Source organism: Theropithecus gelada, chromosome 5 (assembly GCF_003255815.1).
Source record: "Theropithecus gelada isolate Dixy chromosome 5, Tgel_1.0, whole genome shotgun sequence".
Taxonomy (NCBI): Eukaryota; Metazoa; Chordata; class Mammalia; order Primates; family Cercopithecidae; genus Theropithecus; species Theropithecus gelada.
The window spans coordinates 6021471-6045087 of NC_037672.1; the positions used below are offsets into that span (position 1 = coordinate 6021471).

At 40.4% G+C, this 23617-nt stretch overlaps 1 protein-coding gene across 2 annotated transcripts in view; it reads right to left on the reverse strand.

The window, feature by feature from the left end:
* Window positions 1–23617, reverse strand: part of KIAA0232 (KIAA0232 ortholog) — a 97571-nt gene that overhangs the window by 19143 nt on the left and 54811 nt on the right. For both annotated transcript variants that reach the window (XM_025386137.1, XM_025386135.1), the window contains 4 exons: window positions 22508–22645; window positions 7483–7549; window positions 6206–6287; window positions 519–3801 (listed from right to left, as the gene is read on the reverse strand). In XM_025386137.1, the coding sequence (XP_025241922.1) occupies window positions 519–3801; window positions 6206–6287; window positions 7483–7549; window positions 22508–22645 (3570 nt within the window). The remainder of the gene's footprint in view (window positions 1–518; window positions 3802–6205; window positions 6288–7482; window positions 7550–22507; window positions 22646–23617) is intronic.

Below are 23617 nucleotides of genomic sequence, written 5' to 3' on the forward strand. Positions count from 1 at the left end.
CAGAATGCAATCTCAGCTCACTGCAACCTTTGCCTCTTGGGTTCAAGCAATTCTCCTGCCTCAGCCTCCCAAGTAGCTGGCATTACAGGTGTCCACCACCACGCCTGGGTAATTTTTGTATTTTTAGTAGAGATGGGGTCTCACCATGTTGGCCAAGGTGGTCTTGAACTGCTGACCTCAAATGATCCACCCGCTTTGGCCTCCCAAAGTGCTGGAATTACAGGCGTGAGCCACTGCACCCGGCCAATAACATGTATCTTAAGACAACACATAGGAATCTTACATCCTGTGATTTTTAAAAGCTTTTTCTCTCCAGAAAAACTCTACTGTCTAATTCAAATTTATAAATATCAAATCCATTTTAAGTCCTTACATGTAAAATTAGAACAATTTAAGTTTTAAGACATTTATGCTAACTTCCCGATAATTTAACCCTATCTTTCATTGCCTGACATGTCTGTTCTTTGGTTAAACTCTGATCAAATCCTTTTGTCAAACACCAATACGCAGACACATACCTCTTCCAGCTGTCCCGAAGAAACTGGATTATCTTCATAAGCAGGAAACTGACAACCTGCTTTGCAACCACAAAAATTATTAATTTCTTCCTCGCATTGTGCCATTATTTTACAATTTGCTTCTGAGCTTTCTAAATCTATTTCCAGGGATTCATTCATGCTACATTCCAAACACTGATTTTGCTTTCCTACTGACAGAATCCCAGTTGATTCCTCCTGGGAATCCAGTGATGTCTGAGCACTCTTTTCCATCCCAGATTTTTTTAACCTGGGAAGGAATTTTCCAGACTCAAGCTCTGATTTTCCATAGTAATGGCCTTCTTTCTCTGCATCTTCTTCCAGAGGTTTGAGATCTGCCTGCGGATCTTCAAATATATCCACTTGAGAAGGAATGGGAATATTTGCTTCATCTTTCTCAGATTCAAATTCTGACTCGCTTCCTCCTCCTGGGGACAGTTCGGATGCAGAAATTGGGCGAAAGTGAGTCCTAGGAGAGATCCGAATAGCCCTGTATTGTGTTCTGTCAACACCACATATCCTGGGGTGCAACACTTCACTGTCTGAATCGGAACAGAGGATTGATTTCGGTTTAAAACTGGGGCTGAAAGATGCAATCCCTTCAGGTTCAAATGAGCATTCTACATGAAGAACTTGTGAAAATGGATTGCTTAAGTCAAAGGAAGAAAACGAGTATTCAAGTCCAGGATCTTCGACTTGAAAGTTGCCACAAGCTCCTAGTAAGTCTTCATGGAAGATAAAAGAAAATCCCTTATTTAACCCATTTTCCCCACTCTTCGGCTGATCATTCTGTTCAAATGACACGAAGGGTTTCCATAACTGCCTGTGCCCAGGAGCAAAACTGTTTCCCGGGGTCATAAAGACATCTGTACCAGCTATCGTCACTACATCAGAAGCTGCACACTGTAACAGGCTTCCTTTTGTGTGGCTGGGTGGTACGACTGCCCATTCCCCATCACTGTTAAAGGTTTTGAGTTCTCCATAAACTCCTCCAAGAATGAATGTGTTCTCTTTATCTTGGGCTACATCCCAGGGTTTAGAGGGTGTTGTATAATCACCACCATCCACGTTGGATAGCTCACTAGAAGCAAATGCTCTTTTCTCCAGGCTCTCTTTCTGTCCCTCCCACAGATGGTACTCTGACCTCCGCACAGCCTTATCAGGCTCCTGAAGGGTCTCCAGTTCAGCTTCAGCATCTAGACAGCAGCAGTAGTTATTTACATCTGCCGAAAACAACTCAGCATCAGTTCTTTCTATTTCTACTGTGGCCACAGAATTTGTGTCTGCCATCTTTGTCCAAATGTCTTTAATAACCCCTGAGCTGTAGCCATCTCCATGTGGACTTTCGTTACACACTTGTGTAGTTTCAAAATTTTTGTTTTCTGTTTTTTGTTCTAGCTGAATACCACAGACGGATTCTAGTTTAGATGTTTTTTTGAAAACTAATGCAGGAATCTCACCTAAAGTTCTACTGTTTTGCTGGCAAGTTTCATCTTGCAAAAAATCTAGAAGTTCTTCATCTACATAATTTGACGAGACTCTAGGAACTACATAATTAATATCTTCGGCATTAAACTGTGTGGATTCTTCAAACTGAATATTTAATGTTTCATTGTCTGAACGTGTTTCTTCTGAATGGGACCATGGACTACAAGTTCTTGTTGAAAGATTAGAACAGTGTTCATTTTCTTCAAAGGCACTATTTTTGGTCCATATTAGCAATCTAGACTGTGTTTTCCCAAGCATATTAGCACTAGAATCTGTATTTTCATTTCCCAAGTTGAGTGTTTCAAAAGAAAATGGTAAAACAGAATTACTGCATTGCACTTCAAACACTGAAAAACAAGAGTTTATACCAGATCCTTCATTAATATCTGAAAAGAGCTCTTGATTGCCAGCAAGCAGGTGTGAATTGAGCACTGTGCTGTCTAAGATGGGAGAGAGTCTAACTGGAGAGTCTCCTCCAAAACTCTCCCCATCCGCATCACCAGAGCTGGATGAACAGCACTCCCAAAACTGAGCCAGATTGCCAAGGTCCTGCAGGAATAAGCCCTCAGCACCCACGGAGCTGGTAGAATCTGTCCATATTGCACGTTCCCCTTGCAACTCCATACCATCTAACACTATGCAACATTCTGCCTCAAAATCTGTGTTCTCTTTGCTTTTTTGTCGAATCATATTCAAAATCCGACTTTCTCCTTGCATTGTTTCTGAGGCACCAGGATCCAACATGGATTGATCAATATCCACTTCATAGAAGTGCGTTAATTCTGATAGATGAATATCATCCAGGTATTTATTGTCCTCTGGTAGAGAACATAATGAGGTCCCAGTGAGGTCAATATCCTCATTTATAACTGCAGGCATTTCTACAAAATGACCATCAATGAAAGTACCTGCTGCGAGGTATGTTTTATGAAGATTATTGTTGCTGATACAAAGACCATGCACTGATTCAGACAATTCTTCCACTGCCTCTGATGTCAGATCACTTGTGTCTTGTCTGTTTCGGTATGTGGTCTCTAGTTTACTTTTTCTGCTCAGAGGAACAAAATATTCAGCAATTGGCTCGGTGTACCACAAGGGCTCCTCTTTATACTCTGTGTCGTTTCTGTTCTCCATGTACAGGTCTTTTCCTTCAGTGCTCCCAGGATCTTTTCTCCCTATTTCTTTTAAAGGTCTCTTACCCCGCTTGCACAGCTGTTTGACAGAACCACTGCTGCTACTGCTACTACTTCCAGTATGAATGTTTCTTTCAGCCTTTTCACCATGCTTCAAAGAAAGCCTGCTTTGCCCATTCCGCCCTTTTTTGTTTCGAATCTCTCGTGCCTTGTGTCTTACTTTAACATACTTCATGGATGCTTTTAATTCTCCCTGATTCCCACTGGAACTTGAGCCTGCTTCACTGGAGCCAGAAGACCATGAGCGAGGGCGAATCTTTCCTTCAGGTTTATGTCGGATTTGCTTTTTGTACAATGCTGGCTTTTCTTCAATTGTGCCATTACTAAATTTGTTTTCCTTCTCGTTTTTACTTTTGCTCTGGGTTTTCTCATGCACAGTGGTGGGCACTTCACTGCTTCTTTCCTTGGTGACTTCACTTTCACTGTTGCAGTCCTTAGGAGAGGAAGTATCTGTGCTAGCTGGTGGGGCTGTGGATGATGAAGAAGAGCTAGAGTAAGAACAGACTTTAGACTTGTTCCACACCGTCATGATTTCTTGCAGGCAAACTGGTTTCTCAGAAAGCGGTGGAAATGCTTCATAGTACCTAAAAAACAGAGTAAAGAGTTCAAAAAATGAGTATACAGATTTTTTAGTTACAGTAAAACAACACTACCATCCAAAATAATGGAATATTTCATTTTAGCAGTGTCAACATTCACATCATCCAAGAATCATTAACTTTACAATAATTTATAATACAGTAAAATATGCTTCAGATTAGTCCCATGCATCAAGCACCATTTTGCTCCACACTGTGATACACACTGTTAAGAATACTGAGAAAATATGTAAGATGATAGTTTTTATCTTCAAAGTTTGCGTTTTAATTAAGAGGTCAAAAAGGACAAATAATAGAAGGAAGAATGCAGTCTCTTCAGTAAGCAGTATCTGAATTTGGATCTCAGCTAAGTCACTATTGCTTGCGACTTTAAGCTCATTATTTACTGCTTTGGACTATTTCTTCAACTGCAAAATGGTGATCCTATGACTTACCTCATGAAGTTACTGTGAGCATTGAAAATATATGCAGTTGAAAAGCTCAGTAGCAAATCAGTCAAGAGTATGAGCTCTAAAGCCACATTCTCTGAGGTCAAATCCTGCTCTACCTACTTTACTAGCTGTGTGACCTTCGGCATGTTACTTAACCTCTCCATAGCTCAGTTTCCTCACCTAAAAAATAGAGCTAGTAATATTTACCTCTCAGAGTTCTGAGGAGTAAAGGAATTAATATGCAAAATGAGTCGGAAAAGCAGCTTCTTAACCGCTAGCATACTGCCTGGCATTGAAGCAGGCCCTCAGAAACGGTAGGAATGACCACATTCAAGTAGTCAGAAAGAGGATATTGGTGAGGTCTAAAACAGTTAAAGTGGGCCACAACTAAGCCTTGGAATTCCAGATTTATTCCGCAAGTTTAGTGAGTACTACCTGTGAGGCCTGATAACCTGTGTGAGGACACGAAGGCACACGTTATGCTCACAGAATGGAGAACTAATTAGAGCAGCGATCACTAGAAACGCAGGGTACAAAAAGCCAGGGAGGCTGGTTTCAGGGGGCTTGAAAATGAGAAAGTGTTTTTGATTTGCTAGGAAACTGGGAGCCACCGAAGATTTCAGAGCAGAACAGACTGCGAAAGGAAGAATTTAATGTCACATTGGCTACTGAGGGGACTGTTGTTTCAGAGGCAATGCTCAAGGTCACACATGAAGTGGTAAAAGGCCATGTTTTCAAAGGGCCTGAACTTGATTCTCTTTCTCAGTCTACATCAAGAGTTGACCAACAGAAATGTATTTTGAGCTTCACAGGTAATTTTAAGTGTTCTAGCAGGCACATTAAAAACATAAGAAACAGGTGAAATTCACTTCAGTAATATATTTCATTTAACTAAACTCCTGATATTATCATTTCAACATGTAATCAGTATTTTAAAATGTTTACTACTTTACATTCTTTTTTATATACAGTCTTTGAAATCCAATGAGAATTGTCCACTGACAGCACATCACAGTTTGAACCAGCCCCATGTCAAGTGCTCAGTAGTCACACATGGCTTGCAGCTACTGTGCTGGACAATACAGGTCTATACAAACAAAGGAAATGCCATTTTTTTCTTAGGTTTCAGAGGTTCAGAAGATTAAAATAAAATGTATAATAGGGAAGTCTGTTTATAATGCAGATTATTTTAAGACTAATTATTTACAAAGAAAAAAGAAAAGTATCTTTAGGAAGCAGGTTTGGCAGGTCAAGGATTTGCCTATGTTCCCTTCGCAGTAAACAGTGGGTACTCAGTGTTCTTGCTTGTGAACATAGACAATCACTTCTTTTCTTTCTTTCTTTTCTTTTTTTTTTCTTTTATAAGACAGAGTCTTGCTCTATCGCCCAGGCTGGAGTGCAATAGCACAATCTCAGCTCACTGCAACCTCTGCCTCCTGGGTTCCAGCAATTCTCCTGCCTCAGTCTCCCGAGTAGCTGGGATTACAGGTGTGTACCGCCATGCCTGACTAATTTTTGAGACAGGGTTTCACCATGTTGACCAGGCTGGTCTCGAACTCCTGACCTCAGGCGATCCACCCGCCTTGGCTTCCCAAAGTGTTAGGATTACTGGCGTGAGCCACTGTGCCTGGCTGATAATCGTAATTTCTTACAGCTGTTTCAAAGGGCTGTTGTGAATATTAAAGGTAATATTACATACATAGACTTAGCAAATAATAACCTTCTTTGTTTCACTCATTTGTTCCACAAATATTTATTGAATATGCACACCAAGGATAGAACCATCTTATTTCACCTTTGAATTCTCAGTGTCAAGCACATAAGCGCTTGATAAATGTGTCTTAAATTATATATAATGAAACTAAACAAGATGACAAACAGAAAATGGAAACCATGTAGCAGTTATTAATTTGATTTTAACAAATGCACACTTTATTACTGAATACAATCTTACATACATTTCCACTTGATCCTTTGCTGGAGGGGATAATTCTGCCTCTGGAGAGGGAGACCCCTCTAACTTTTTGTGAATCTTCTCTTCTGTTATGAAACAAAAATTCAGAAAGATTTGTCTTATATCTAGTTAATAAATGCCCCTGTATTTCAAAGTTTCTCAACTAATTTTAACAAGAAATAGAGACTTTGGTGTTTAAAAGGCAAACTCGAGACCAATCTGTCTGTTTAATAAAAATCTATTTTTTCAGTGTGCCAGAGGGAATTCTCCGGTTAACCACATTAGCATTAGGCCAAGAGGTGAGAGCTGTTCATCTCGTCACTGATACAGTGCTCTAGAGGCACTTAATTAAGAGATTGAAGTCCCCTGTGTACTTATTAATTAGACCAGAAGGACAGAACATCTGTTTAGATTTCAAAAATATTTTTTTACAAAATTCTACACTCATAGACTTTACATTGACTCATCTTGACTAAAACTAATCTGTAAAGAATATTCTTTCTTACAATTTGCTCTATTACTTAACATGTAGGTGAGCAAGGGCTATTTCAACTAAAATAGGAAAAAGGGCTATACCTTTAATTTATCCTAGGATACTGTCTTAGGTTACAAATAAACTGTGCCCTTAAGAGGCAGGCTCAAGGCTTGGTGGGCAGCAAAATGACCATGAAGAGGGTAAGGAAACAAGGATCCTTACCCTTAATATGAAGGTCTCATTCTTAGAGATTGCAGAAAAGTTAGAAAAAGTATGAGGAGGGTTCATATATCGAAATGACTAAATAAACTTGCCAAGTCTGTGTTTCCAAAAAAGTTGAGTCAAAACAGAAGTCCCTTCCACACCTGAAGTAATTCATGTCTTAACATCTTAATTTAATGTCTTAATTTAGCAGTCTTAACATCAACAGGCAGATATTAACAGAGGGGCAAAGATGGCGAAAGGAAAGAGACAATATTGTTCCTGATCTCTGAGCTTCAACTTGAAGCCAACAACAACAACAAAAAACCCAGAAAACAGAAAACATGAAGTGTTTCCTATCTCTGAGGGTGCCTGTGGACTAAGTCCCTCCCTTGGTTGCAGGACTCTCTCTGAGGGACTGCTGGAACTGACACAGAAGCCACTAACATTGCTGCAGATGGAGCATGAGGCTGGCCTAGTGACACACACTGGACACAAAGACTCTGTTCTGGTTTTCTTTTCTGATCAATTCTAAGCTTTTCCCCAATCCAGATTCCTCAGGAATGTAACCCTGGCATGTGTGTGCACAGCGCTTTTGACCTCACCTTGCTTACTCTGAAGGTCTTTCAGTCTGGAGCAGAGCTCCTCCACTAAAGTCTCGATACCAGAGCTCTGCATGACAACAAAAAGACACATTAGGTTACAGCCAGGTATGTACAAATCAGGTATTTGTATACTTTTGTTTTAATACATAGGTTTTACAAATCATCCATGTTCCAAAATAAATACATTACCAATATTTACGTGAATACTACAGTTTAAAAATTACAGGTTTGTAGATACAAATTAGTATACATGCTTATTACTAATAAAGCATACTAAATGAAACTTAGCGATAAAACGTGAACATATTCATGTACCTCCCAGAATAGCTTCTGCTTTTCCAAAGGTGTGTCATCTTGTTCATGGGGCAGATTTAAGGGCCTAAATGTCCATCATATGACCAAAAGTCAGTCACCATCAAAAAGAGCATTCAATATTTATGTGAGCAAGGTCTTATACCAGACTTAAAACGAAGGAAAATCACAAAACCTCATCTTAGTTCTCTAGGAGCTCACACTCTGAAAAAAACAAGGCGATTTTTTCTTTTTCTGTTTTAAAGAAACATGAACACTCATGATTACAACGATAACAACAACAAAGGTCCAGCAAACGAAGCCAATATTGCAAGTGTGAAAGCTTTGTCTCCTTTTCAGCATCTGGATCAGATTATCGACTTCTATACAAAGCTTGGGAGTTTAAAATTTAAGGAGAGTACATAGAAGAGTCTGGATTTGGGAGGGTAAAAATAAGAGTCAACCTTTAAAGAAAAATGAATGTTGAAAACACGCACAAGCAAATAACCTTTCACTATGTAGACTTTAACTTTTAAGAGTCTCAATTTCTCACAGGAAGAAAAAAAATTTTTTTACAGTGGACAAAAAAAGTGAACTTATTTCTCAAAAACTTTAGATTTACTCAGTGAGCAAAGTCCTATTTAAACTGGAATCAAGTCTTTATTGGTGGGCATAACCCAAACAGAGGCGCGTGATGGGGAGTTCTGCTAAGCCAGTGCCCTCACTAGGCCTTGACGGGCTAAAAATAGAACTTTACCGCATTCACTTAACTCAAAATGACTCAGCACAAATATTACAGATATCCTACATAAGAAATCCCACAGTTGCACAGTTTGAGTAGCAAGAAACAGATTACAATGAAAACAGTTAATTGTAAACATCTAGAGTTACATTCTGTCCACGTCATACCACAGTTTTTAATAGGAAGATAGAAAAATAGGCCAGACAAGAGTTGCCCTTTCCTTTAGAAACACTCTTAAAAACCATGGCAGATATTAGTCATAAACACTGTTCAACTACAAACAGTTGCACCAGAAAGCATCTGCTTACCATAATGCTCAAGGTGTGACAAGGACGGCAATTATATTCCATTTCCTTCGGATCGTGAAACCAACACCAGTGTCAGCTGACACACTGCATACTGTTCTGTACAGCAAGCCTATGTCACTAGGTTTTCAAACCTAGGGCTAGTCTCCAATGCAGAACACTGAACCTCTAGGGATCGCTTATCAAATGTTTTCCAATACTCTAAAATGGGGTCCCATTTAATCAGAATGGTCATTACAACCTGGTTACTGCATATTTTTTCATGCTTTGTCTTAGAAATTAATTACATATATACACATATTTATTAATATCTGAGTAAATATGTATACTATACGAGTGATATATATATATTTGCTGTCATATATAAACATATATATATATATTTTTTTGCTCTCATGTTTAAACAGCAAAATAAACTAAGAGCTTACTCCTTACTCTCTGTGTAAAAGCAAGCTCTATCAACCAGGTTTTTTTGTTCCTTTGACTACCTGTAGCATCTTATGTTTTTTTAAAAAATCGGCTGGGCACAGTGGCTCACACCTGTAATCCCAGGCTCACACCTGTAATCCCAGCACTTTGAGAGGCCAAGGTGGGTGGATCACTTGAGGTCAGGAGTTCAAGACTAGCCTGGTGAACATGGTGAGCATGGTGAAACCCTGTCTCTACTAAAAATACAAAAAATTAGCTGGGCGTGGTGGCAGGCACTTGTAATCCCAGCTTCTTCGGCAGCTGAGGCAGGAGAACTGCTTAAACCCAGGAGGCGGAGGTTGCAGTGAGCCGAGATCACGCCATTGCACTTTAGCCTGGGCGATAGAGCGAGATTCCATCTCAAATAAATAAATAAATAATAAATAAATCAATAAAAAATAAAAAATCATGAGAACCCCAGGTCACCATCACAGCAAGCTAGGAAGCACAGAGGCACAGCAGAAGCTGTCATCGCCCTTTGTTGTCTCCTGGCAGGCGTTCCAAAGTGTTAATTTACAGCTTTAATGAGAAATTTTTATTCACTTTCCCAATTATATAAACCATTAGAAAATATTAATAATCAAATTTCAGTAGTATAGCATATCCATAAGGCCATTCAAGAATATTTTGAGAGCATACAGTATCTTAAAAAACAAAGAAAGATTAAGTTATATATTAATAACAACTCTAAGAGAGCACAAACTGTAGGTGAACAAAATGCTACCACTCCACCACTGAACTCATGAATTGCTTTTCCTAACTGTAAAATGGATAATAATCACCCACCTTCCAGTATCCAACGCATGTAAAACACTCTGCAAACTGTAAGAGCACTCTAGAATCCAAATTATACTACTCCAAACCTGCAAAGTGGCGAGCCACACACAGACACTGGCAAGTTTCAGGACACGCTCAGTGAGCAACCTTCCGAATGCATGGCCAGCCGGCCACTAGTTTACCATAAACTGGCTCATTCACATACCCAGTAAACAAACGGTTATGAGGACCCCTGTCCTCCTGCAATTTACATGATAACCACTCTAATTTCTCTGAGAAGAGGACTCAGTGGAATGTATTTGGGTTTGGGGTTTGGAGTCATGCTGGCCTGGGTCTGAATTCTTGCCCTGCTATATTCACCGGGCAGCAAAGGACACGTGTGCCACTTCCTCTCTCTAGACCCAAGAACGACAGCACTTCTCTCCGAAGATTCAGTAGAAAAAGCTAACATGACACACGTGAGACACCCGGAGTCCCTGTCATCTTAGTCACTTAAATGTTGGTGTCATTTCTAGATTTTGTACGTTTTTAATTTTCTACAATCTTGTTTTTTGATTTATCACTTCAAAAATGCCTCTAATTTTTGCTATGATTTGATTTGGAGGTTGGAGGAGTAAAAAGATAATTAACCTAATGCATACCACCCAAACCCCTCTGAATTCTCCCTGGACTTCATGGCCTGCTCCTTCTGTCTCTGACCAACACACTAGGTTCTTGCCACTGCTGTGCTCTCTGCTCCTGGCTGGGGGGTGGGGTTGAAGGGTTACATGATGATGGAGACTGAACCTCGGTCAAACACAGCAACTGGTGTCCTATTACTTCATGAGGGTCTTATTTGTTCCCTGACAAACTCCTATCACTTCCCATCCCTACAACATTTCCAGTATTTCTCCATCTTCTAAATACTTCCCATCCTTCTCAACTTGGACCTTAGCTAGTAAGTGTAAAGCAAAAGAAAGGCAATTTGACTTATTCTGCTTCACCTCTCCTCTCCATACTCAAAGGTTTCTGTGCCATATTACTCACCTTACAGGTTTATCTTTTATGGAGGGTTCATTTAGACTGGATATTCCCTAAATGCCAGACAGGTGCTGCCATAGTGTGATTACTAACATACATGATACTCAGTGTTAATTGCCTGTTCCATTTGCACATGGCTCAATGGAGTCAGAGAGATCTGGTTCTAAATTTCACCCCAGGGTCAACCACATGAGCCTACATAAATCATTTACCTATCAAACCCTCAGTGTCTACATCTGGAAAAGGGTGCTAGTATTATGGACACATTTCCTAATAGCTGGTTACTGAATTTCCTGTACTGGTCCCCTAATTTCTTTTGTCTCCAGTTCACCATTTCTTCATCTTTTTCTTCTACTTTCTGGAAGATTTCCAGAGCTGTCTTCCAAACCGTCTATTGAGTTTTTCATTTCTATTATCATGGTTATAATTTTTAAAAGATCATCTCGTCCCTCAAATGTTTCTTTTTTTTTTTTTTTTTTTTGAGACGGAGTCTCGCTCTGTCGCCCAGGCTGGAGTGCAGTGGCCGGATCTCAGCTCACTGCAAGCTTTGCCTCCCGAGTTTACGCCATTCTCCTGCCTCAGCCTCCAGAGTAGCTGGGAGTACAGGCGCCCGCCACCTCGCCTGGCTAATTTTTTTTTTTTTTTTGTATTTTTTAGTAGAGACGGGGTTTCACCGGGTTAGCCAGGATGGTCTCGATCTCCTGACCTCGTGATCTGCCCGTCTCAGCCTCCCAAAGTGCTGGGATTACAGGCTTGTGCCACCGCACCCGGCCTCAAATGTTTCTTCTTTACAGTAACCACTTCCTCGTTAAGAAGTCTTCCACACTTCTATCTTTGGAATATAAACCTATTTGTCAGTCAGGTACCAGAAAGGGAAGGGGGAATCACTCAGTCCCCAATTTTCATTATGGTGTCTCATGCTTTCCCTCAGGGGTGCCTGGTATCCCAAAGTCCAAAACCTGTCTACTCAATTTCTCCAGAAAGTAACTGTCAAAGGAAAGGCAGTTACTGTAGTGCCCCCAATGAACCGCACCTCCCAGCACTTGCCTCTAGGTTGGGCCCCTCCCACGGTGACTGGGTTTCACAATAAGATGTTGCCGAGTGTGACAGATGCCCTCCTGGAATGCTACCTTCTGAGTGTTCTCCATCTGCCATGTGGGGAGAGGTCACAGCTCCCAGCCATGCTTGCTGAAGCACCAGTCACATGAGGAGAGCAATCCTGGATGTTTCAGCTCCATGTGCCCTCACAGACCCCAAGCAAGAACAGCGGAAGAACCTCCCAGCTGAGCCGTAGCTAACTCTCAGAATTATGAGTAAATAAAATAGTTGTTTCAAGCCACTAAGTTTTGGGGTACTTAGTTATGCAGCAATAACTGAAGCACAGGCTTTCAAACACTCCTGTTTTCAGCCCGACCCTGCACATGGGGCTCTTTTACAGTTTTTCAGATCTTAGTCTTCAGTTTTAAAGCGGAGTTAGAAGATTAGTGGTAGGAAACCCAACTAGATACTGATAGAATGACTACTGATAATCACAGTAATCATTTTACTGGAAAGTAAAGGATCAATTCCATACTTTAATGACTAGAAGTTTTAAAAACCCTTTTACAATTTAGAACTAAGTTAATGTTAAGCAAATAAACAAAAGAGCACCAAGTGAGAAGACTGAGAATATGTACCAGGGTTCACAAACTCATGCCTTCAATAGCCAGAGAAGTAATACAAAGTCAAAAAAAACCTCCCCCAAATTAAAAGCTGTTTCTGCCAAGGCCCCTGTTATGAGAGCTGAGATTCCTATCCTTGAACACCAAATGGTCTACAAAAATTGGCCTGCCTCCAGCTCTCATGCACATTTGCTCTCTAGAAAATGATACAGAGTAGGAGAGAAGTATCCAATGGACAAATATCTTCAAACATGATCTAGGGCACAGATTATGTACTCTTTAGAATGCTGAAAAAAATCTGCAACAAAAAGTAGAGGATAGCAAACTGTTATAATGATTAAATAACGTGATCAATCGAGGCTTAGAAAAAGGTAGCCCTGCTCTTTAGCAGGGTGATGTAACATAAAGGGAACATGATCTAGACTCATGAGACCTGCTGTGCTATGTGAAGCTGGACACGTTATTTAACTTCTCTGAGCCTCCATTTCATCATTTTACAAAAAGAGGAAAATACTTCAGCTTGACTTAAGTCCTTCAAGTTTCCCAGTTCATTATAGCATCTTACTGATTTAGGCAAACCCCTCTCCGTTTTTTGTTTTTGTTTTTTTAATTTTTGAGATAGGATCTTGCTCTGTCACCCAGTCTGGAGTGCAGTGGTGCGATCACAGCTCACCACATCCTTGACCTAAAGGACTCATCTCCCACCTTCTCAGCCTCCCAAGTAGCTGGAACTCAGGCATGTGCCACCACACCTGGCTTCCTTTTTCTTTCTTTCTTTTCTTTTTGCAGAGACGTGATTTCTGCAAAACCCCATCTCAAACTGGTTTCAAACTGCCAGGCTCAAGCGATCCACCTGCCTCAGCCTCCCAAAGTGCTGGGATTACAGGCATGAGCCATCGCGCCCAGGCAAACCCTATTTTTTATTATATACAAAAAAAGTCCTGTTTTTTACTTTCATATGGAGATGGCAGTTTCTTTTCCCTTTAGATATCTAACAAGTAAACTTCCTGAAGGACATTTGGCTATAGAAGCTCAGAAAGCTATGAGTTGAATATCTGGATATTATTTGTTTCACCTCATGGTTTAATTAAGAATAGTCAGAATTTAGACCAGTTATTTTTAATCTAGGAAGCATGAGCTCTTAAGGAGGCCACTAGTGGGCATGTAACAAAGTAATTCATACAAGAAAAGTTTAAGTATAACATTCTGGTTAGGTCCATAGCTTTCATCACATACTCCAGTCTATAAGGGTGTAAACAGTTAAAAAAAAACCACTGACTTCAATCTAGTAATCTAATGCCTAAGTATACACGCAAGAAAAAGTACTGTACACACACACAAGGATAAGCGCATAACAATGTTCCTTTCGGTGGGGCGCGGTGGCTCACACTTGTAATCCCAGCACTTTGGGAGGCTGAGGTGGGCGGATCACGAGGTCAAGAGATCGAGACCATCCTGGCCAACGTGATGAAACCCCGTCTCTACTAAGAATACAAAAATTAGCTGGGCCTAGTGTTGTGTGCCTGTAGTCCCAGCTACTCCGGAGGCTGAGGCAGAGAATCGCTTGAACCCGGGAGGCGGAGGCTGCAGTGAGCTGAGATCACGCCACTGCACTCCAGCCTGGTACAGAGCGAGACTCCGTCTAAAAAACAAAAAACAAGAATGTTCCTTTCTACATTCTTCATAACAGCCCCAAATGAGAAGCAATTAAAAGGTCCATTACTGGGAGAATAAACAGTGTTACATAGTTCACAATGCACAACTATTTAGGAATGAAGACATTATAAGATCATGTTATCAATATAGATAAAATTTTAAAACTTTTAACTAAAAGAAGTTACAAAAACATATAGAGTATGGTATAATTTATAGAAAATTTAAGTACATGCAAAATCATGCTATGAGTATTTGTGTACATCTTCAAACAACATTTAGTAAACATACGAAAACAAGCATGGGAAAGACAAACACCAAGCTGCGTATAGCGGTAACCTGAGAGGGATGAGGAGGAAAGTCATGAGGAAAGGGCACATGGGTCTCCAGCTGTGCTCCCAACACCTGGCTTCTTCAACTTCAATGGACACACAGGGATTCACTGGGCCGTCATTTGGCCCCTTCTGCTCCTCAAACTCTCAATCTGTTTTCATACCCCAGCCCTTAACCCCACACGTGTCTATTTTATAGTGCCTCCCTCTCAAATTTTTACAGCAGCCCCTTCCACTTCTGTGTCTGTTCTCATATTCTCACTTCTCAACATCTGAAAGATCAGAAAATTTCCTGTAAAAAAATCCCAATTTTCTACCTTTTCTAAAAAGAGATCAGAAGAATTGGGCTAGATAAACAAAAAGAAAATGGTCTATTTCATGCCTGGTCCTCATAAACCACTCTACCCCACCAACCCTAGACATGCATATTCAGTTTATTCCGCTGCCTGTTCAAAAATCTCCACTTAGCTATCTCCTAGGAGGCATCTCATAGGTTAATCTTTATTCATACCACAAAGAAGTTCCTTTCCTAGGTTCTTTTCCTTAGTAAATGAAAATTACTTTTTTTTGGAGACCGAGTCTCGTTCTGTCACCTGGGCTGGAGTGCAGTGGCACGATCTTGGCTCCACCTCCCAGTTCAAGCGATTCTCCCACCTCAGCCTCCTAAGTAGCTGGGACTACAGGCATGCACCAATACACCCAGATAATTTTTTGTTTGTTTGTTTGAGATGGAGTCTTGCTCTGTCGCCCAGGCTGCAGTGCAGTGGTGCGATCTCGGCTCAAGGCAACCTCCGCCTCCTGGGTTCAAGTGATTCTCCTGTCTTAGCCTCCCAGGTAGCTGGGATTATGGGCGGGTGCCACCATGTCCAGCTAATTTTTGTATTTTTAGTAGAGACGGGGTTTTGCCATGTTGGCCAAGCTGATCTTGAACTCCTGACCTCAAGTGATCTGCCTGCCTCCCAAAGTGCTGGGATTACAGGCATGAGCCACTGTGCGCAGCTGGGAATGACATTCTTGCAGTTGCTCAGATCAAAACCCTTGGCTGTCTTTCTTGTCTCCTCCTCTTATCTCTACCCCACATCCAATCCTGTTAGTTCCATCTTCAAAAACAGATGCAGAATCCTCCAGCCATCTGCCTTCTGGAGCCCTGCAATTGCATCTTCACTGAGGGCTTGCAATCTGCCCTCTGTCCCTCCAGCACAGCTCACTTACCCTGTGTAGTTAGTCTCAGTGCAGCAACCAGTATGCTCTCTGATCAGTATCTGATTGGCAAGTAAGTCAGGTTGCACTACTCCTCTCCAAACCCTAACACTTCACAGCTGCACAGGGGAAAAGTCCAAGTCCCTAGTATGGCCCGTGAGTTTCCTCAAATGCTCCAGCTCCACTGCCATCTATATACCCAAAGAGATAGGACTTAGGCTTCCTCAGGCAGGACTGGCTGTGATCACACAACTGTGAGTGTTCACAGCTTTAGTAATCGCTGGCTTCTTCTGAGGGGTGCTGGTCTGTAGAGAGCACAGCATCACTTCTTGCAATGTACATAATGCATTCAGATAGGCACCTCACACATTGTAAGCGCTCAATAAATGTTATCATTGTATGACGCTCTTAGTATTACCCAGAAAAGGTTGGGCTCCACAGTCCATGTGTCAGGACACAGTATATAGTCATCCCTATATTGAGTTGGTTCCAGGATCCCCTGAGGATACCAAAATCTGTAGAAGTTCAAGTTCCTTATATAAAATGGCATAATATTTGCATATAACCTACACACATCCTCCTATATATTTTAAATTATTTCTAAATGACACATAATACCTAATACAATGTAAATGCTATGGGTGTAGTTGTTATACTGCATTTTTTAGGGAATGACAGGAAAAAAGTCTATACATGTTCAGCACAGACACAATCATCCATTTTTTCCCAAATATCTTTGATCAACTGTTGGTTACCTCCACAGATGTAGAACTCATGGGTATGAAGGGCCAACTGTATACGGTCAAAATTAACCTTGAAGGTAAACACTGCCATGACATACTTTTCATGGTTTTTTGTACATATAACCCTGTACAGCATATAAATAATGCATATGCAAAATACTAAGATATACTCTGTACTTTTACTGGCAAAAAGAATTTTACTGGTAGACTTAGCTCAATGTGAGAATATAAACAAGTGAATGTTAGGACTTAGGGTGTAAGTCCTCTCTAAGGCTCTTTAAATAACAATGGGGCTGGTCAGCTCCCCAGGGTAAGCTGCAGTGCTGCTACTTTCAAAACTAACAACCCCAGAAGAATGGTATTATAAAAGAGTTATTGCATTTTAACTTTATTCACTCCCCAAACAGGACCTCATTAAGTTTCTAATCTTCTAACCACCCTCAAAGTGGGAGATAAAGTACTAGTTCTGATTCAGTGTTAAGTGGCTCAATAAAACAAATATAAGTAGTTATTTTTTTAAAAGGGGAAATGAAGGGAGGTTTGCATACATTTAACAAATATCAGGTATATGCCAGGTCCACTGATAACAGGAATGAAACAGACAGCTTAGGATAATCACCTAAAAAATATACATCTAGGGGAGGGCTGAACTGCCTATGACTGATTCATAATACCATTCCTCTTTACAGACCCCATTACTAACTGCAATCAAAGCATATGCAAAATATTTTAACGAAAACGAACACCCAGAGACATGCATGTTATTTGCATATGTAAATGAAAGGGAATTAGCCAAGGCAGTTTTCAGTGGGACCTAACAACCAATAAAGCCCATCAAAGGTCATGATTCCCTGGAGAAATAAATCTTCAATTGCTCAGCCAACCTTTACACGGGGACAGCCACATTTTAATCAATGTATAAAATTACATTCTGATGCAACTGAATTGCCCTCTGTTTTGGCAATGTCTCTCATAAAATAATGAGCTGAGCAGGGCAAGAGAAGTGCTATAATGTGGGGTACAACTTGTTACAAGGATAAAGTGGAGGCACAGTGTAGTATCACAAGCATGTAAGTGGAGCCAGAGAAGTAAGCCATTCTCCTTAAACCATGACACCAGTGAATAGTCTGATAACTATGGATGCTTTTACAGAAACAGTTCACACTGTAACTATAATAGTCACATACACATGAGAAAATAATTCACCTCACATGTAATGCATAACATCACCACTACTTCCTACCTACACTTATATCTAATATAATAATATAACCTACATCATTGTCTTTTATTTGCCATTAACATTTTAATCTACTAGATTATAAACTTGAATTGTTAGTGGTTTTTGATTGCGACCAATTGGTAGTGACTGTCTAAAGAGCTGTACTGAAAAGCGCTTTTACGAGGGCATTTGGACTGGATGGGAAAGCAGAGCACACACAATACCATAAACATGGCCATCCTCAGGAAATTAGCATACTTAATATGCAAACACTCATGACAAAAACATAAAATAAAATTTTGCATTATAATTTTCGATGAAGGTCCTCTTTGCTCCTTTCTTTCCATTGAAGCCAATAGACAGATTATAAAAAGAAACCCAGGGGACACACAGATGGCCTACCATTCCTAAACTACCATACATTGATTCTTTCTATTGCAGTAGGCAATAATTAAAGAGGGTTCTTTTCATTGGCTCCCCAAGAGGCGGGTGAGCTGGTTTAAGGCAGTGGTGCCCAATCTTTTTGGCACCAGGGACTGGTTTCGTGGAAGACAATTATTCCACAGACCCAGCAGGTAGGCTTGGGGTTCGGGATGAAACTTCCACCTCAGGCATTAGATTCTCATAAGGAGCATTCCACCCTAGATCCCTCACGTGCTCAGTCCACAATAGAGTTCGTGCTTCTATGAGAATCTAAGGCCACCGCTGCGGATCTCACAAGAGGCGGAGCTCAGGCAGTAACGCTTGCTAAAGCTTGCTCGCTGTTCACCTCCTGCTGTGCAGCCCAGCTCCTAACAGGCTATGGACCTGTACCTGTCCATGGCCCAGGGGCTGGGGACACCTGGTTTAAAGGGTCTATAGATTGATGCACAAACAATAGCACATGGCTCTGGAGCAGGAACTGGGACTTGAAGACTCTCCTCATTCATTCCATAAGTAATTACTGAGCATTTGGTTATGCCTGGCACATTCACTTCCTCAGCTAATTTTAATTTGGTAAGATTTTTAAAAAATCATTGTAAGGAAAAAGGAATCTGACTTTTTTTTTTTTTTAATAAAATGAGAAGGAAAGAGCAAGGAAGTACAAATATGCTTTATTGGGGTTGAAAATAAAAATCCCGCCTATGACAGCCAGGCAAAGGAAAGCATTTTCCCAAAACAATAACCTAAAGAATCAAAGATCTCTGTAAGCCACAACTATTCCCTTGCACTGTTTCTACCTCATACTAAGTTCTTCACCTCACACAACATACTCGGTTAGTATGAATTACACGCAAATTCAACAAGCTACAGGAGAAGGGTCTTGCATTACTCATACAAGGTTTTTATACTCTTCATCTTTTCACATCTGATTTCAGCTGCCCTTGTCATTTCCTCAGCTTAACCGTGAGTCAAAGGCTAGGCTCATTTCTCAGCAACTTTGGTCCAAAGAAGAAATAAGATCCTTTCTCAGTTTGAAACTGCACTACCCATATTTTCTTTCCGACTACAACTCAGCAGTTTCTTTGGATTTTACTCAAATAATTTACCTGAATTAACTTCTCACTTGTTTAAAAAAAAAAAAAAAATCTGCGTTCTGAATTCCTTTAAAAGCTCTAAATTACTTTACCAATCTACAAATTATCAATTTACTCCCCTTCAGTGTCATAAAGAAAACGCCATTTTGGCCGGGCATGGTGGCTCAGGCCTGTAATCTCTGCAGTTTGGGAGGCCGAGGCGAGAGGATGTCTTGAGCCCAGGAGTTCAAGATCAGCCTGGGCAACACAGGGAGACCCTGTCCCTATATTTTTTTAAATTAAAAGAAAAAAACAAAAAACCCACTACTTTAACCACAAAGTTTTCTCTGCAGAGTTTTCTCTGCGCACATCACTCACAGTCCCTGCTGAAGTGATGAACCTCCAGGCAGCCCTGCCCCCTCAACCAGGGCTTATCAAATCAGGCTGGCTCAAGCCTGATCAAGCCTAGGCTAATCACCTGGCTCAAGCCCAGCCAATCAGATTCTCTCTCTAGATGAATGGTGTTGGACAGTAGAGTTCCATGGTCACGCTGGGCTGGAAGCTGGAATGGCCATTCTTCACTGTGTGCTAAAGCAGAGAAAACCAGAGTTTGGACAGAGACGGAATGACCCCGACTCAGGTACAGAAGGAAATGAGAGACTGCAGGTTGGTTGTTACTGAAAGTGACTTTGTCTATCACATAATTCCCAGTTCAGCTCTCTCTTGAGGCTGCTATACTTCTAGCACTTGGCTTCAGTAAGACATCCCTGTATCCTTTACATATATTTCTATTTTTCCTTAAACCAGGTTAATTATGTTCCTAATTGTTGTAATGAAATGGTGCCTAAGATAGCTGTATGTATAAGTGGTAACTTCCAAACTCCTATTCCATGCTGTATGAAGCAGCAACTTTAAGAAATTAAGAAGTTGGCCAGGCGCGGTGGCTCACGCCTGTAATCCCAGCACTTTGGGAGGCGGAAGCAGGTGGATCACCTGAGGCCAGGAGTTCGAGACCAGCCTGGCCAACATGGTAAAACCCCATCACTACTAAAAATACCAAAATTAGCTGGGCATGGTAGTGCATGCCTGTAATCCCAGCTACTTGGGAGGCTGAGGCAGGAGAATCACTTGAACCCAGGAGGTGGAGGTTGCAGTGAGCCAGGACTGTGCCACTGCATTCCAGTCTGGGTGACAGAGTAAGACTCTGTCGTCTCAAAAAAAAAAAAAAAGAAATTAAGAAGTTAAAGTTAAAAATCAGAGGTGGGGGAGAAGAAAACAGCGGGGAAGAGAAAAAATAATCGGATGAAAGGGTAGGCTTTTAAAAAATGAATGTTAGATTCACTTAAAAACATCAGTACCTTTCATATGATTAAGCACTCACTGTGCTAGGCGGTAGGAGATAAAAAAAGATGGGGCACTCATGGTCCTTGCGCCCAGTGAGCACAGTCAAATGAGTAATTGCAATTTAGGATGTGAGGGCCATGTTATTTGAGGTCTACACAATGTATCATGAGTATATGGCCAGGGGAGTCAGGCATTCAGAGACAGTTCTTTTTTTTATTTTTTTGAGACACAGTCTCCCTCTGTGTCTCAGGTTGGAGTATGGTGGCGCGATCCTGGCTCATTGTAACCTCTGCCTCCCAGGTTCAAGCGATTCTCCTGCCTCAGCCTGCCAAGTAGCTGGGATTACAGCATGCACCACCATGCCCAGGTAATTTTTGCATTTTTAGTAGAGATGGGGTTTCACTATGTTGGACCAGGCTGGTCTCGAACTTCTGACCTCAGGCGATCCTCCCGCCTTGGCCTTCCCAAGTGCTGGGATTACAGGTGTTGAGCCACTGTTCCTAGCCTCAGAGATAATTTGGAGTTGGATGAGAACAGAAAGGTGGGAAACACTAAACAAATAAGCGTTAAAAACCATTTGCATCAGTGGCAACCAGATAGAATAAACTTCTGCGGATTGCAAAGATAACAAAGCCAATGATGGCAACACTAGACCATTCAACAATTAGTTCAGGAAGGAAGTTTCTGGAGGTCGGAGTCCGCTCAATTTGGCCTTGCATCATAAAGGTACTTAAACCATACTATCTCAAATAGCATGGTCAAAGCAAAATAATTCTTTCAGTAGTCATGATCTCACAGATTACATCTTAGAGTGAATAATAAAATAAGAATTCATAATATTAACTGCAAAAGATACTTTGTTATTTCAGGAAACTGAAAGACATGAGAAATATTTTATATGAAATGTTAAAAGAATAAAATAATCTTGTAATATTTTCTAAAAACAAAAAAATACATAAATCATATGCCAATATAGTACTTTTGAAGTGTCTGAACTGCTATTCCCTTCTAGGAATGTATTCAAATATAATAATACAGACCACAGAAAAACCCCACATAAAATATTTTAGACAGCATAACAAAAAAAATCAAGAGCAGGCCGGGCGTGATGGCTCATGCCTGTAATCTCAGCACTTTGGGAGGCAACGGCAGGCAGATCACCTGAGATCAGGAGTTCAAGACCAGCCTGGCCAACATGGTGAAACCCCGTCTCTACTAAAAAATGCAAAAACATTAGCCAGGCATGGTGGCACATGCCTGTAATTCTGCCTACCCAGGAGGCTGAATTGCTTAAACCTGGGAGGCAGAGGTTGCAGTGGAGCGAGATCACACCACTGCATTCCAGCCTGGGCAACAGAGTGAGACGCTGTCTTAAAACAAAACAAAACAAAAAAATCAAGAGCAAGGTAAACATCCAGTAATAAAGATTATAATATTATACTGTTGTTGAAATATCATTTGATGAAATGCATCTTAGCCACTAAAAAGAATAAAGACAATGTAATAACAGGATGAAATAGTCAAGTCGGAAAAAGGATATAAAATTTTGTGTATACTCTTAATTAGAGTAGCACATATAAAAGAAAAGCTTATAAAACTTCAGAAAATATGGAAAAATACTATAGAAGAAAAGTAGTAATGTTCACGTTACTTTGTAAGATAAATAAGTAGTTTGTTTTCCCAATTTTTGGAGGTCAAGTTGTCCTATCTGTAAACTTAAAACACCCCTTCTTTTATTCTCTTAAGTGTTAGAAATAAAATGTAAACTTACTTCATCAGAAGCAGATCGAAGACACTGGACAGCAGCCTGTTTTTTCATTTCTTCTAGAGTTAGATCTGAACATTTTTTCTTACTCTTTCCCCATTTCTTATAAGCTCCTTTTTCCCAGCCCAGGAAGATGTCATTCTCCTGCAATGAAATTGCACCAGGTTAAATGACCAGGGCTAACATGGACACTACTATATTCCACCTACCACACATACTCAGTCACAAAAAGGCCTCTTGCATTTCCATACGAATTTTAGGATCAGCTTGTCTATTTCTGCGATGAAGGGAGCTGGGATTTCAAGAGGGATTGTACTGATTCTGTAAAACACCTTGGGGTGTACTGCCATCTTAACAGCATTGTTTTCTGATCACAAACATGGGATGTTTTCTATTTATTTAGGTCTTCTTCAATTTCTTTCAAAGATGCTTTATAGTTTCTGGTGCACAAGTCTTGCACTTTTGTCAAATTTTTTCTTAAGCATTATATTCTTTTTTATATTATTGCAAATGGAGTTTTTTTCTTAATTTCATTCCTTAGGATTTTCTCTATATTCTATACAAGATCATGTCATATGTGACTAGAGTCTTACTTCTTCCTTTTCAATCTGGATGTCTTTTCCTTACCTAACTGCCCTGTTAATGCTGATTTATAATAAAAGTTTATGTATTTCATCTTTGAAAATGTCTTCACACAAATAGAAATTGCCAAATGCTGGTATTAATCCACAAGCATGAGTTTAACTGAACATAATTTGGTTAGAAGGCATTTAGAGAATTCTTTTAAATTCGTATCTTGATATTTGCCTTCTAGCATGTCAGTATATTGTAGATTAATACTAAGGAATGAAAGTTAACGAAAGCTCCTTGCTAACTTAAGTAGGCAAACAGATTCTGAGATAAAGAAATTTCCTTTGCACTGTGTATCAAGGTATGAAAAGTGCTGCTGGAACAGCAGTTGGAGCCTGGACAACTTATTCATGATAAATTTGTGTGGGGATGGAGATTTCACTTCTTGTTTTAACTTTTGACAGAATAAAAAAAGTATGAAGCAGCCTGACATTTTTATGATTCAAACAATGTTAGAGTGACTTTATCACATTATAAATTTTGTAT